Source organism: Tupaia chinensis, unplaced genomic scaffold (assembly GCF_000334495.1).
Source record: "Tupaia chinensis unplaced genomic scaffold, TupChi_1.0 Scaffold149922_1, whole genome shotgun sequence".
In the NCBI taxonomy this organism is placed as follows: domain Eukaryota; kingdom Metazoa; phylum Chordata; class Mammalia; order Scandentia; family Tupaiidae; genus Tupaia; species Tupaia belangeri.
In genome coordinates this window covers 1,467,642-1,480,001 of record NW_006209766.1, presented here as the reverse complement: position 1 = coordinate 1,480,001, position 12,360 = coordinate 1,467,642, and the positions used below count along the sequence as shown (strand labels likewise).

Sequence of the window (12,360 nt, the reverse complement as noted above, 5' to 3'; positions counted from 1 at the left end):
AGACGGGGGCTGGGCCGGCCACGCGCGGGGCACCACGGGAGCGGGAGTCCGCGGCCAGCCGTCACCCTTACACCGCGCCTGAAGAGCATAAGACGCCGCGTCGCGGCCAGAGAGGGGCGAGGCGCAAAGGCTTCCGGGACTTGTAGTGCCCAGGCCTCGCTCCTTCCGCCGGGAGCTAGGACGCGAGAGCTGGGACTACCGGGTCTCGAACTAAGATCCGCACAGCCAGTCCCCGGGCCTCCGGGAGGTGTGGTCCTAGCCTCAGACTCCTCCCGTTGTTCTGGTCGGAGCCAGCGGCCCGCGTGGACTACCGCTCCCAGGGTGCCGCGGGCTTCGGACTCTGGGAACCCGGGATTCCATGGGAAATGAAGTTCGCAACTGCGGGAGGCGTGGGCTGGGGAAAAAGCTGCGGCAAAGTTAGTCTCAATTCCATGTGTCACCCGGCAACCATTCCGCACCGCGTGGAAGGAGACTGTCCGAGAGAAAGCCTCTCGGGGCTCCTGTGCGCAGAGGAGGCGGGCGGCCGAAAGCAGGGCCTGGGCGTGCCTTCCTCCCCGGCCCGGGCCGGCGCACCCAAACCTGACGCTGCGAGCCGCCGAGTGCTGTGAAAGGGGCTTGTGACTCGGGATCTCAACGACTCTCATCGCCCCCGCCTGCAGGCCCTGCTGCGAAGTTTGCCCTGACAACGAGCTCTCGCGGCAAGCTGCCTTAGGAGGAGAACCCGGCGCCTGGGAGCGGGAGAAAGTCTCCGCCCCACTGGACAGCCGCCACGCAGCCACCAGGGGACGCTGCAGGACCAGGGGCGAGGCTGCGGTGCCCCCCCCCCCTACCCCCCCACACACACCCACACACACACCCGGCCGTCGCCACCGCCCCGCCTACACACTGAGGTCTGGACTCGGCTTTCTCGTCCTTAGCGAACATTGGAAACTCTTTATTATGGTGATGAAATCGACTGTCCCAGTCCCCGTACAGTTTGCACCATCACTCGTGCAAACTAAAGTGTCCTCACTCCATCGGGGCTCGCTGGCCTAGACTTGTGTGACCCACGGTCGTCCAGGAGAGGGCTCTGGGCACCTTTCCTGATGAGCTTCTGGAGCCGAATTTGCTAAGCCGTGGGAGCAGAGGTGCCGGGTCGGAAGTGGAGCTGGCCCACTTTTCACTCTTAATCCCACTCTAGGCTGAGGACAAAGAAGCTCCGGGTGCTCCGTCAGGTGGGGGAAGAAGAGGGATTACAGGGAGAGGTCGCAGCCCGGGACGGCCTCGAGGAGGAGGAGGAGGAGTAGAGGAAGGTGGAGCGAATGGTCCATCCGGGCGGGAGCTGGCTGGGCGAATGGCTGCGCATGTGCGCTTGCATGGAGGCCAGGCTGGGGCAGCCGGCGCTGCATAGAGGGCAGCGATAGGGAGCTGCCCCGTGCGTCCGCAGGTGCTTGGTCATGGCAGAGAAGTCCCGGGAGCGCTGAGGACAGAGGCTACAGGAGAAAGGCTTCTCTCCTAGGACGGACGGAGGGGAGGCCGATGAAGGAAGGTCGAAGGCTGGCCAAGAACGGATAGATCGGGCAGCAGGCGAGGGAACTACGCGGGAGTCCGGCATACAGAGAGGAACGCACATGCCGGCAGACCCGAGTTGAGAAGGAGGCTGACGATTCACCCTGGGCAGGGCGCCCATACCTGTGTGGACTCGGTAGTGCGTCTCCAACTGATGCTTGAGTGAAAACCTCTTTCCACAGACAGAGCAAGAATAGGGCCGAGACCGAGCAGGAGGGAGCAGGGGAGGGTGTTGGCGAGATGGGTGGCCTGTCGTGCCCTCATGACCCGCACAGGTTGCAGGTGGGCCTAAGGGGACAGAGAAGTCAATGGAGGACAGGACCAAGAATCCCAGATTCTTTCCCAGGCAAGAAAATGGGCTAAAATGGGGCTGAAGGAAAAGTGCCCTCACCCTACTCACCTGTGTTCCCCTGATTAGGTTGTTCCAACTCCCCAGGGCTGAACTGTGCAGGGCCCCCGGGGAGGGAACCTGGAGGGAACAGAGCGAGGAGGTAGAGACCTTGCTCAGGCTGGATGGAATCCTCAACCCCGTTTCAGGGTGTGTGCAGGGCAGCAAGGGGCTTACCTGGGATGGGGCTGGAGGAGGCCAACTGGTTCTGACTGCAGAGCCCTTTGTGGGGGTTCATGGGCAGTGGGATCCTAGGTGGGGGGAGAGTTATGTCCTTGGCAAAACGTGGGAGTCTGGCCAGCCCTGGCCCCTTCCTGAGGAAGGGGGTGTCCTGAGTCCTCCACAGGGGCAGGGCTTTGGCTTCCCCTGTGGTGAGAGCCTTCTTGTCCCATCCCTAGCTCAGGAAGTATATAGTAGAGATGGGTAGTGGCCCTCCACCCATCACGGCTGCCTCTCCTGGGCCACTCCCGCCCAGCCTGGAGGCCTTCCACCAGGCCTTTCACTCACCTCTGGTCCCGAGGCCAGATCTCCTGGCAGGCTCCAGTGGTGGGGCTGCTATGGGAGAAGGGAGTGCCATATCTGGGTGGCAACAGCAGGATGCTCCATAGGGCAGGCTGGCCCTCCCCTAACCAGGGGGCCTCAACCCACCGAGGCCTGGAGATGATGCTGGTTTGGAAGGAACCTGGTGGAGGGAGGGGACCAGGGAACTCCCGCAGACTTTCAGAGCCCCCTGGACTCTCCTTTACCCATGTAACCACTCTTTGCCTCCCATCTGCTCCCCCATGGCCAAAGGAGGGTTGGCCGAATTCCTCTTTTGATTGCACCTGCTCTCTCTGATCCTCCCGAGTTGTCCCTGTCACCCCCGGACTCTTTCTTGGCTCATGCAGCATCTCCTGTTCTCTCGTTGTCGTTCTAAAATGCTCTGGTTTCTGCCTCTCTCCATGGCCCAGTCCTCTCTCAGAATCTCTCATGGGTTTCTCTGGCTCCTCCTCATGTTTTGTCTGCCCTGAATCCAGCCCTTCTTTAGCCCTGTCCTTTCGAGCCTTCCTGCATGCCTCTTCCAGGGCCTGCACTCCCAAGGCCCTGGCTGCCTCCTCGAGGGGGCCTAGCTCCCCGGGCTGCAGCTCTACACTCTCCCCATAAACAAAGTACAGAAGCTGGGCAAAGGTGGAAGGGCTGATGCCTTCTCCCAGAGCCCACCGGCCCCTGCGGCCCAGCTGCAGGCTCACACCTGCTAGCACCAGGCTGTGAGCGGGAAACTCCTGGCTTCCTACCGTGATCAGGGTATCGCATAGTGCTGGCCGTAGCCTGGCTGCTAGCCGTACCAGCCGATCAGAACCATAGGGGCTGGGCAGTCTTGTGGCGGGCAGGGGCATCGTGCCTTGCCTGGGTACCAGTCTCAGAGGCTCTGAGAGAAAGGCCACATTGTGGGGTCCATGGCGGAAAGGGGAAGGGAAAACAGCATATTCTCAAGCCTGTGGAGGTGAGGGGAGAAAGAGTGAGTTGCTGGTTCTAGATTAGAGCTTTCTGTCCTGAATAGAGCCTATAAACTAACCCAAGAGAGAACTTGAGGTTTTCTGGAATTACATCAGTAGCCAGAGGTGGAGATGGTGATGACAGGAGAATGGAAATTAGACCAAATTCAGGACTTAAAGAGCAAGGAGCAGGCAGTTAACAAAAAAGTAGCAGGTTTGCGGCAGCCAGTGTGTGGTGCTCGAGGCACCTGGATCCCACATAGCCAACTCATGCGGTTTGAGTACCGAACCCAGCAACTTGAAAAATACAATAGACATGTACACGTGCACCTAAAACTCCCCAAAAGGATGGAGGACAAGTATAGCCAGGCCATACTCCTGGGGGCACTTTTTTTTTTTTTTTTTGAGAGGTTTTTGCTATAGGGCGCGTGCGCTCGCCAGACAGAGAGAAAGATAGAAAGCGAGAAATCACCCCCCGGGGGGGGGGAATGGCTACACCGCAATCCCTTCTCCATTCTCTTCTTGGGATCTTGGGCACGCATGCACACACACCTGGCGTGAGTTTTAAGCCACCAGGTCCGAGACGCGAACCACGGTCAACTACATGGGAGTCCAGCAATATAGCCATTACGCTAACTGCTGGTCCCATGGGGGCACTTCTTCACATTCCCTCTCTGTCTCTCTCCAGCTAGCTCACGCACCCCATAGCAGGTGATTTTGTTTTTGTTTTTAAATAGCAGATTTAAGACTAGTTTAGGTGGGGCCATTCAATTGCAATCTCTCATTTAAAGGATAGATGACACTAATATTCTACTGCTCTAAACTTCTATAGGGTAAGACCTCTGAGCAAAACAGGCTTTCCTCATGCCAGGCAGACGGGTTACCCCAAACCTAGTCAACCCTAGCATTTAGGGATGGAATGAGACATAGCTTCATAGGAGAGCTTAGAAAACCATTGGTTCCTCCCCTGACAGGACCATTATGCGGATCCTATCACTCCTGAAAGGCAGAGAAGGCAGCAAGATGGGTCATGACTATAGGAGAACATGCTATAAGGCCTTGATCAGTCATCTCCCTGAGGCCGAAGCTTCTAGAACACATCCTCAGAGAAGGAACTACAAGAGACCAAAGATTCTCATTCAGTGAATAAAGAGAGCAGGTGCACAGCCACAGGAGAAAAGGCTCGTGATGCAATGATAGAGAGGTTCTGGAGATGTGGAAAGTGGGAGAAAGGGAAATGGGAACTGTAAAGAGGGAGACTATCTCCTCTTGAGATTAGGAAAAGGAGATAATTTCATTTTGTTTTTCATGAGCTTAAAAATGAAGAACAGAAAGATAAAATCCAACAAGGTAGACGTTTGTCACACATCAAAACCACCACATTTGCTTTGAAGAGAAGTAAGAACCCAGATACAAAGAGAAACAGAACCTGTCTTAGCATCTAGCAAGTATATTCCTAGGTCTGTACCTAGAGGTTTATCTAGAGTAAAAGCCCTTGTGGGAGAAGGGAGAGGGACTATTTGGACACCTCAGGGAGAGGGCTACCGGTTAGCAGGGAGTGGATAGAAAGGGGTGTAATGGGAGAAAGGGCTCAGGTGGGGAGATGCAACCACTCACCAGTTGTAGCTTCCTCCTGGACACCGCATGTTCTGAACTGCTGTTGGGGTTCCTGGGGCCCCCCCTGGAGCTAGCCCCGCCCCTGACCTCGTAGTCCTCCATTGGATGTCCCAAGTATCAGTCTGTCATAGTTCCCCAAAGGGGTGTGGTTTTATACTGTGGCTCTGCTTTATGCCTTCAGGAGAGACCACCCCCTCTACTTCCAGAACCCAGACGTTCTGCCTCCTAATCTCTTTCTTTCATTTGTGAACCCCTAGAGTCAGAAGAGTATAGCTGCAGTAACAAGGACTTTGGAATAATCAGACCTGCCTAAGAGCCTCATCTCTGCCATTTACAGGTTGAGTCACTTAGGGCAAGTCACTTCTCTGAGACTAGTTACCTCATTTATGAAGTAAGGATAATCTCTGCTTACCTCATTTGGAGGTGGGAGTGAAAATGAAATGTGAAAGTGGTTTGTAAGTATGAAGCACTATTCAAATGTTAATAGTTCTGTTTCTTAGAGGTGACAGAGATGTAGTAGCTGGAAGCTGTTTCTACTACCTCAGAAGTAAAAAAGGACTGAAATGTCTGGATTCCAAGAAAGGCCAAAAGCATGCCTCTTCCTCCTCCCTGACTTTGTAATGGGAAGCCTCACTTGCTCTGTGGGAATGACCCCTGTCATGGGGCCACCATCACAGACTGGGTGTGTGAGTGACTCAGATCCTCCCATCAAACTCTGAAGGGGGCAACCCCAGGAAGGGACTGCGGTGGTCTTCGGAGAGAAAACCTTTTCTTGAGCCGATGACAAATGACATTTCTCTGAAATCAGGAGTTAGGGGTTTCTTTTACTTCCTGCCCAAGGGTTAAGGTCTCTGGAGATTCCCCCTCTTTTCACTCTTTGATCTGGGGAAAGGATGTGATCTGAAAGACTCAAATTTCTGTTTCTTATTATTATCCCTGATCTTGTAACAAAGGTTTCATTCATTCAACAAATGTTGATAAAGTATATGCACAAAAAATAATTGGAAGAAAAACGAGTCAGGCCCTGGTTGGCTGCTCTGGTGTCGACAGTGTCTGGTTCTTCCTAGGCATCTTTATCCTGATCCTCTCCCAGATCCAAATATTGTCTCTAAGTTCCCATTTCTCTTTTTGGCTCCAGAGCCCCCCCAAATATTCAGACCAGCCTTCTGTTCTCTCCCTCCAGACCTAACATGCCATCTCTTTTGTTCTAGCTTGGGCACGGGCAGGTGTTAACCCTTCCTAGATCAGACAGGGTGTGTCATGGGTGAGGCTGGTGGAGGGGCAATAGGGTGGAGAGAGGGGAAGATGAGTCAGAGTGAAAGGGAAAATGCAAATAGGCAAGCTGTATTCATCTACTACTCTGAACGTTAAATATTTTCCATTCTTGAGCTTTCTAACTCCTCACACCACCACACCCAGGGACACATGAGACACATTAAAGTCCCTCCGATATATATGTATACAGAGAGAAACATCCTTCCTCCAACACAGAAATACACAATCTCCAAAGACAAGGATTAAGTGGGGAAAGCTGTGAGGGAGAAGCCCTGGTACAGAAGGAAATGTACAGGGGTCTGGAAGATGATGTCATCACTCAGGGGAGTGTGATCCCCCTCACCTCCAGCCCTACATCATGTGCTTGTGACTCAGCTCTTCCACTGGCGTGGTTTGCTCACTGATGCTCTAGAGGGTTGAAAACTGCTCAAAGGGCAGCATCTTCTAAGACAAAAGTAGTTGACAGGCAGTGTCAATGGGCTTTTGTGGAACCTAACAGGGAGGAGAAAGGCCAAGGGACTCCCCATTCAGTAGATGAAAGCCCCCAAGAATGGGAAACCCCAGCTCACCTCCTACTTGGTGTCTACCCTACTTAGGATATCCCATTAGAGACTGCCTCCTTAGAGGTATTCGCCAGGGCCTCTGCACCTCAGCCTTCATACTGGGGACACTCCAGGCCCTTCTCTAGACTCTTCCTTCATTCTTGACAATTCAGCCCAAGCCATCTTGCATTGGGCAGTGACAAGAGAAACAGAAGCAAGCAGTACTTTGATTTGGAAGGAGAGGGACATTGCTGACTATTGCCGCTCTTAAAAGGTCTCCCCTTGGGCCAGCCTGTGGTGGTAGTTAGACTGCTGGATCCCACATGGCTGACGGCACAGTTAGAGCCCTGGACCTGATAGCTTGAAAAACACTCAGACATTTGTGCCTCGTGTACTCAAAATTCCAAGAGGAGAAAGGGTTGCGGCAGGGCCATCCACCCTTGGGGAGGGGTGACTTCTCTTTCTGGCGAAATGTGCACCATAAAGCAAATTTTTAAAATAATAATAAAATAAAGATCTCCCCTCACTACTCTGATAAACCTTACCTACTTTCTATTCCCTGGCTGACTCGGTAGGAATTGTCTACAGTTGTCTCACTGGGGAAGGTCCAGGAAACCACAGGTTAGAAAGACACAAACCTACATCTTAGTAGAGGGTTGAATGGGTATGAGAGATTGAAGGGGCCTGCAGGTGGCATGGTGGATAAGACATGACTGGAAGAGGAGTGTAAGGAAAGAAAATGCGGCTTCTACCTTTTAGCCCTTTTTTTGGGGGGCGGGGGAGGGTTGCCATAGGGTGTGTGCATTTGCCAGAGAGAGACAGAGGAGAAGTGAAATCACCCCCTCCAGGGAGGATGGCCATGCCACAATTCCTTATCTTTCGTTCTCTCAGGATTTGGGGCATGCATGCACATGTGCCTTGTGTGATTTTCAAGCCATCAGATCTGGAACCCAAACTATGGTCAGCCATGTGAGAGTCCAGCACTCTAACCATCACACCACCTACTAGTCCCTTCAGTCTTTTTAATTTTTTTGAGAGGTTTTTACTATAGGGCGCGTATGCTTGCCAGAAAGACAGAGAGAGACAGAGAGACAGAAAGCGAGAAATCACCACTCAGGGGGGATGGTCACGCCGCAATCCTTTCTCCTCCATTCTCCTCTTGGGATCTTGGGCATGCACGCACACGCGCCCGGCGTGAGTTTTAAGCCACCGGGTCTGGGACGTGAACTGCGGCCCTATGTGGGAGTCCAGCACCATAGCCATTACGCTAACTGCTGGTTCCCTCCTTCTGGGATCTTGAGCACACATGCATATGCGCCTGGCGTGAGTTAAAGCCACCGGGTCCAGGACTTGAACCGTGGTCGACTACATGGGAGTCCAGCGACATAGCCATTACACTAACTGCTGGTCCCTTCAGTCCTTTTTAATACAGTAGCTTCCTCTTATCCATGAATATGTTCCAAGACCCCATGAATGTTCACAACTGCAGACAGTACTAAACCTTATGTATACTATGCTTTCTCCTATACATACATACCTATGATAAAGTGTACTTTGTAAATTAGGTATTGTAAGAGATTAACACCAACTAATAACAAATAGAACAATTAAAATAATACACTGCAATAAGCTATGAGGATGGCCTCCAAATATCTTATTGTACTGTACTCACCCATTTTTGGACCATGGAAAGTGAAACCACGGACAATGTATTCACATCACTGAATAAGATTTGAAATCTGATTTTTTTTTTCTTTTGAGAGAAAGATTTTTGCTATATAGAGAGAAAGTGAGAATCACTTCCTGGGGTAGATGACCACACCACAATCCCTTCTCCATTCTCCTCTCAGGATTTTGGCATACATGCACATGTAACCAGCGTGAGTTTCAAGCTGTTGGGTCCAGGACTCGAACTGTGGTTGACCATGTGGGAGTCCAGCGCCTTAACCATTATGCCACCTGCTGGCCCTGAAATCTGATATTTTTTATTCTTACTGATAGGCATGACCAATGGGGCACTAAGGGGCAAATATGCGAAGGACCCAGTGCACACTCTAGCTACAAAATCAGAGTTTTCCAGAAATCTAAGTTCCTTCAGGAACAATGCAGCTTGATGTAACAATGTCAACAAGGCAATACAAATATTGATTATCTTTAAAAGTATTTAAACCATCAGAATAGGCCAACTAGGATGAATGATGATCTGTTTTATGAAAACTGTTTTCTTTTATCTCACTTATTTAAAGTATTGAACCTTCTCCCCAAGTCAAGTTGAACAAGATTCGATTCAAAAAAAGAAAGTGAATTAGTCACTTTTCCCAGGAATACATCTTTCCATGAATTAAGGCGATTCATATCATTTTATAGATTAAGACCAATAATCCAAATCTTACATGAACTCTCAGGATGTTCACTCCTTCTAGTTAAGTACATCCAACACATACCAGAGAAGAGACACTACATGGTGACTTAGTTCTTTTCTAAGTCTGCGATCTACATAATCCAACAACCAGACGCCGTCATACCCAGGTCACCTGGGTAAGAGCTGTAGTCACAAAGACTCTTAGCACATATCTTGCGAATTAAGTGGAAAATGAACAAGATCAGAAGTCAGAAAACAGGTTTCACTGCATCCTCACTGGGGATGGCCTTTTTCTCTTCAGCCCTAATATGAGGCTAATTCTTCCCAAACCCTTAACATCCTCCCAGGGGTTGTTTCAAGACCAATGCTGAATACCAGTGTTGACTTAAACTAGGGAAGAGGGTCCCACTTCAACTTTCTCTGGCTGTGTCTCTTCCCATGGATTGAGGTGTCCAGGGCATCTAGGAAGTACCCACTTAGAACCTTCAAACCATCCCCTACACAGACACTTCTAGACCATTCTCTGGGAATCCTGAATGCTGGATTTCCTGGGCCAAGTGACTTAGAGCCCACTTCCAGGACCTACACGGGTCTCTACCCCAGGTCTATACCCATCACAGTGGACCATGTGACTGATGTACACACCCGAGGTCCTGATTATGTGTGACAGGCATGTAGACTGAGCTTCAACGTGCAGGCTGGTGGTACACCTAGAAGCATGGGCTAACATGCTTGTAGTCTTGCCCAGGCCCCATAAGTAATAAGGAACCAGTTTTATTGTAGTAGTTCTTTACCTCTTAGAGATTTGCCATGCAGTTAAGAATGTAAGCCATGGGACCAATTCTTTACATTAAAACTGTAGACACTATACCATTTTGCATATGAATGAATGACGAGATACACATATGGCTCTGAAACCCATACCTGGACAGGTTAAATATTCCTTCTCACTTATCCTTGTAGCCCCTTTTGCCCTCCCCTCTCCCCCACAAATACACACACGCACAAATTGAAAAAAAAAAAATTTCCAGGGACTAACAGACCATTGAAGTCCACTCATGTACCACCCCCCTGCACTTCCACCCCTGGTTTTAAAACTCTGGGTGTACATGAAACTACTGTGAAAGCTTTCATACCAACTAACAGCAGAGTGAAATTAGATGTTAACAGCCTGCTCTATCAGTATAAAAGATCGTAAGTACAGACAACCCGAATGATTGATTTTCTAAAGTGCAGACTATCTCTCACACCTCTTCCTGTGCTCCAGAATAACATGAATCTCTCCCACGAACCTGCCCTTTGCTTACAGCCTATTTGGGGAATGACCAGAAAAGGCATGGAGGGATGGGACAAGGAGACCGAAAAGCCTAGCCATGACCCAATCCCAATTCGGTCAAGTAACCATAGGGCAATAATGCTTCATACAGGCAAACAGCTTGGTTAGGATTCAGAGTCTTCATTCCTAGAACCTAATCTCCTGGCCGCATTGTTCAATCTAAACCTGATATTGGAAAACATCTGCCAAGAGCACCATAACCTGGAGAGAAACCCCAGAAAGCCTTGCAGCTGTATGTTTTCAGCACGATCTGGATGCAGTGACCCTTAACGACTTCCAGTGGGTTTTCAATCTCACTAACATTCACTTTCCACAAAAAGTGGGTCAGAAAACACTAATTTTGTCTCTTGAACAGTGGGTCCCTGTAACCTCCAAAGAGCCACAGGCCTCTCCTCTCAGCCACCAGATTCAGTGCAGACAACCTTTCACTCTCAGAAGCCATAACTCAAGGCCAGTGACTCCAAGCAGAGCCAACCACCTCAAACTTCCCCAATACACACCATAACCAACTTCCCCCTCAAGCTGGCCTCGAGGACCATGGACCAACTCAGATGTAAGGCTGGCTTGGCTTACGCCCAGCATAGATTTCCATGCGCCCCCATTTTGCCCCCTCTTCCGGGCAGAGGAAGGTCCCAACTCTCAACTGCCCTCTCCTCCACAGTGACTACTTAAGCCCCCATTCCCTGGGCCAGACTCAAGGCCAAATAAGAGTAAGAAAAACCACAGCACTCACCGACTTAGACCCTGTTCTTCTTCCCCGTTTGGCCTCACACACACACTCTGGTCCGCGAAAGCCTGAGTGGCCGTTAGAAAGTGGGGAGCTGCACGAGGACAGGAGCGCAGGGCAGGGGTGCCTGCAAGGCAGACGCTGATTGGCTGTAGCGCTGGCCGCATTCTCCTGCGGGTATCGCCTGGCCTACCACGCTGAATAGCCTAGGAGGCACCTAGGACGTTGCCACTTCCTCGCTCTGCCTCGGGCCCACAGCGGATTGACTGCGGAGCTCTCCCCTTGCTGTGGAGGGCCAGGGTTTTGAGCCTGAGTGGGCAGATTTAAGTTTCTGGCTCCAAGGCTGAGATCTCATTGTCTTCCAGCCCATCCGCAGTGTTGATTGGCTATGAAGTTTGCCCTTTCCTGGCTTTTCTATGAAGAACCTGAAACTCCCTGGTCAGAACAGTCTTGGAGGAGCCAGCAGGTGGGGTGGTGGTTAAGGCACCGGATCCCACATGGCTGACTCCACAATTCCAGTGAAAAGCCGCACTGGGCTGTGCAAGCGGCCCCAAATCCCAAGTGGAGAATGGAGGAGAAGGGATTGCGGTGTGGAGAGTGATTTCTCACTTCGGCCTCCTCTGTCTCTCACGAAGCTCAGTCGCCCTGTGGCAAAAATTCGTTTTTTAAATTTTTTCGTGAAAATTCTTAAAAAAAAAAATCTTGGGACCAGCACATCACTCAACTCTCATGGAATCGACCATGGTTTGAGTCCCGGACCCTGCGACTTGAAACTCAGGCTGGGCATGAGTGCTGTATGCGTACCCAAAATCCTGAAAGGAGAAAGGATTGCAGTGTGGCCATTTCCCCTGGGGTATGAGTTCTTGCTTTCTGTCTCTCTGTCTTTCTGGCGAATGCACTGGCCTATAGAAAAATCTCTCTCAAAAAAAAAAAAAAAAAAGAAAGAAAGAAAGAAAAGAAAGTCTTGGAGCCTACCCCTACAAGTGCTCAGGAGTACCACCTCCTTTCTGGCCACCCTGAGGAGCTCTCCTTTGCAAACCCTGTCACCTTTCGCTTAACCCTTTATAACCTGGAGAGTTACATTCTGCGG

At 51.0% G+C, this 12,360-nt stretch overlaps 2 protein-coding genes across 12 annotated transcripts in view; both read right to left on the bottom strand.

Annotated features, from left to right (window-relative positions):
- KMT2B (lysine methyltransferase 2B) overlaps window positions 1-644 on the bottom strand; it is a 26,699-nt gene extending 26,055 nt beyond the window's left edge. The window contains exon 1 of the mRNA XM_027769525.1: window positions 224-644. Coding sequence (XP_027625326.1) covers window positions 224-644 — 421 coding nt within the window. The remainder of the gene's footprint in view (window positions 1-223) is intronic.
- Window positions 645-904: 260 nt separating this feature from the next.
- On the bottom strand, window positions 905-11,426 carry ZBTB32 (zinc finger and BTB domain containing 32). 11 transcript variants are annotated; one of them, XM_027769517.1, is made up of 7 exons: window positions 11,277-11,353; window positions 3,211-3,411; window positions 2,444-2,618; window positions 2,114-2,250; window positions 1,949-2,017; window positions 1,672-1,836; window positions 905-1,494 (listed from the first exon to the last, which is right to left on the bottom strand). In XM_027769517.1, exons 2-7 carry the CDS (start codon window positions 3,227-3,229, stop codon window positions 1,211-1,213), a joined length of 849 nt encoding a protein of 282 aa, XP_027625318.1. In that variant the 5' UTR covers window positions 3,230-3,411; window positions 11,277-11,353; the 3' UTR covers window positions 905-1,210. The 11 variants fall into 11 exon arrangements, with proteins under 11 accessions (XP_027625318.1, XP_027625323.1, XP_027625324.1 ...); XM_027769522.1 differs by lacking the exon at window positions 3,211-3,411 and having other exon boundaries at window positions 2,444-2,491; window positions 11,277-11,426; XM_027769523.1 differs by lacking the exon at window positions 3,211-3,411 and having other exon boundaries at window positions 2,444-2,488; window positions 11,277-11,426.
- Between the last annotated feature and the right edge of the window lie 934 nt (window positions 11,427-12,360).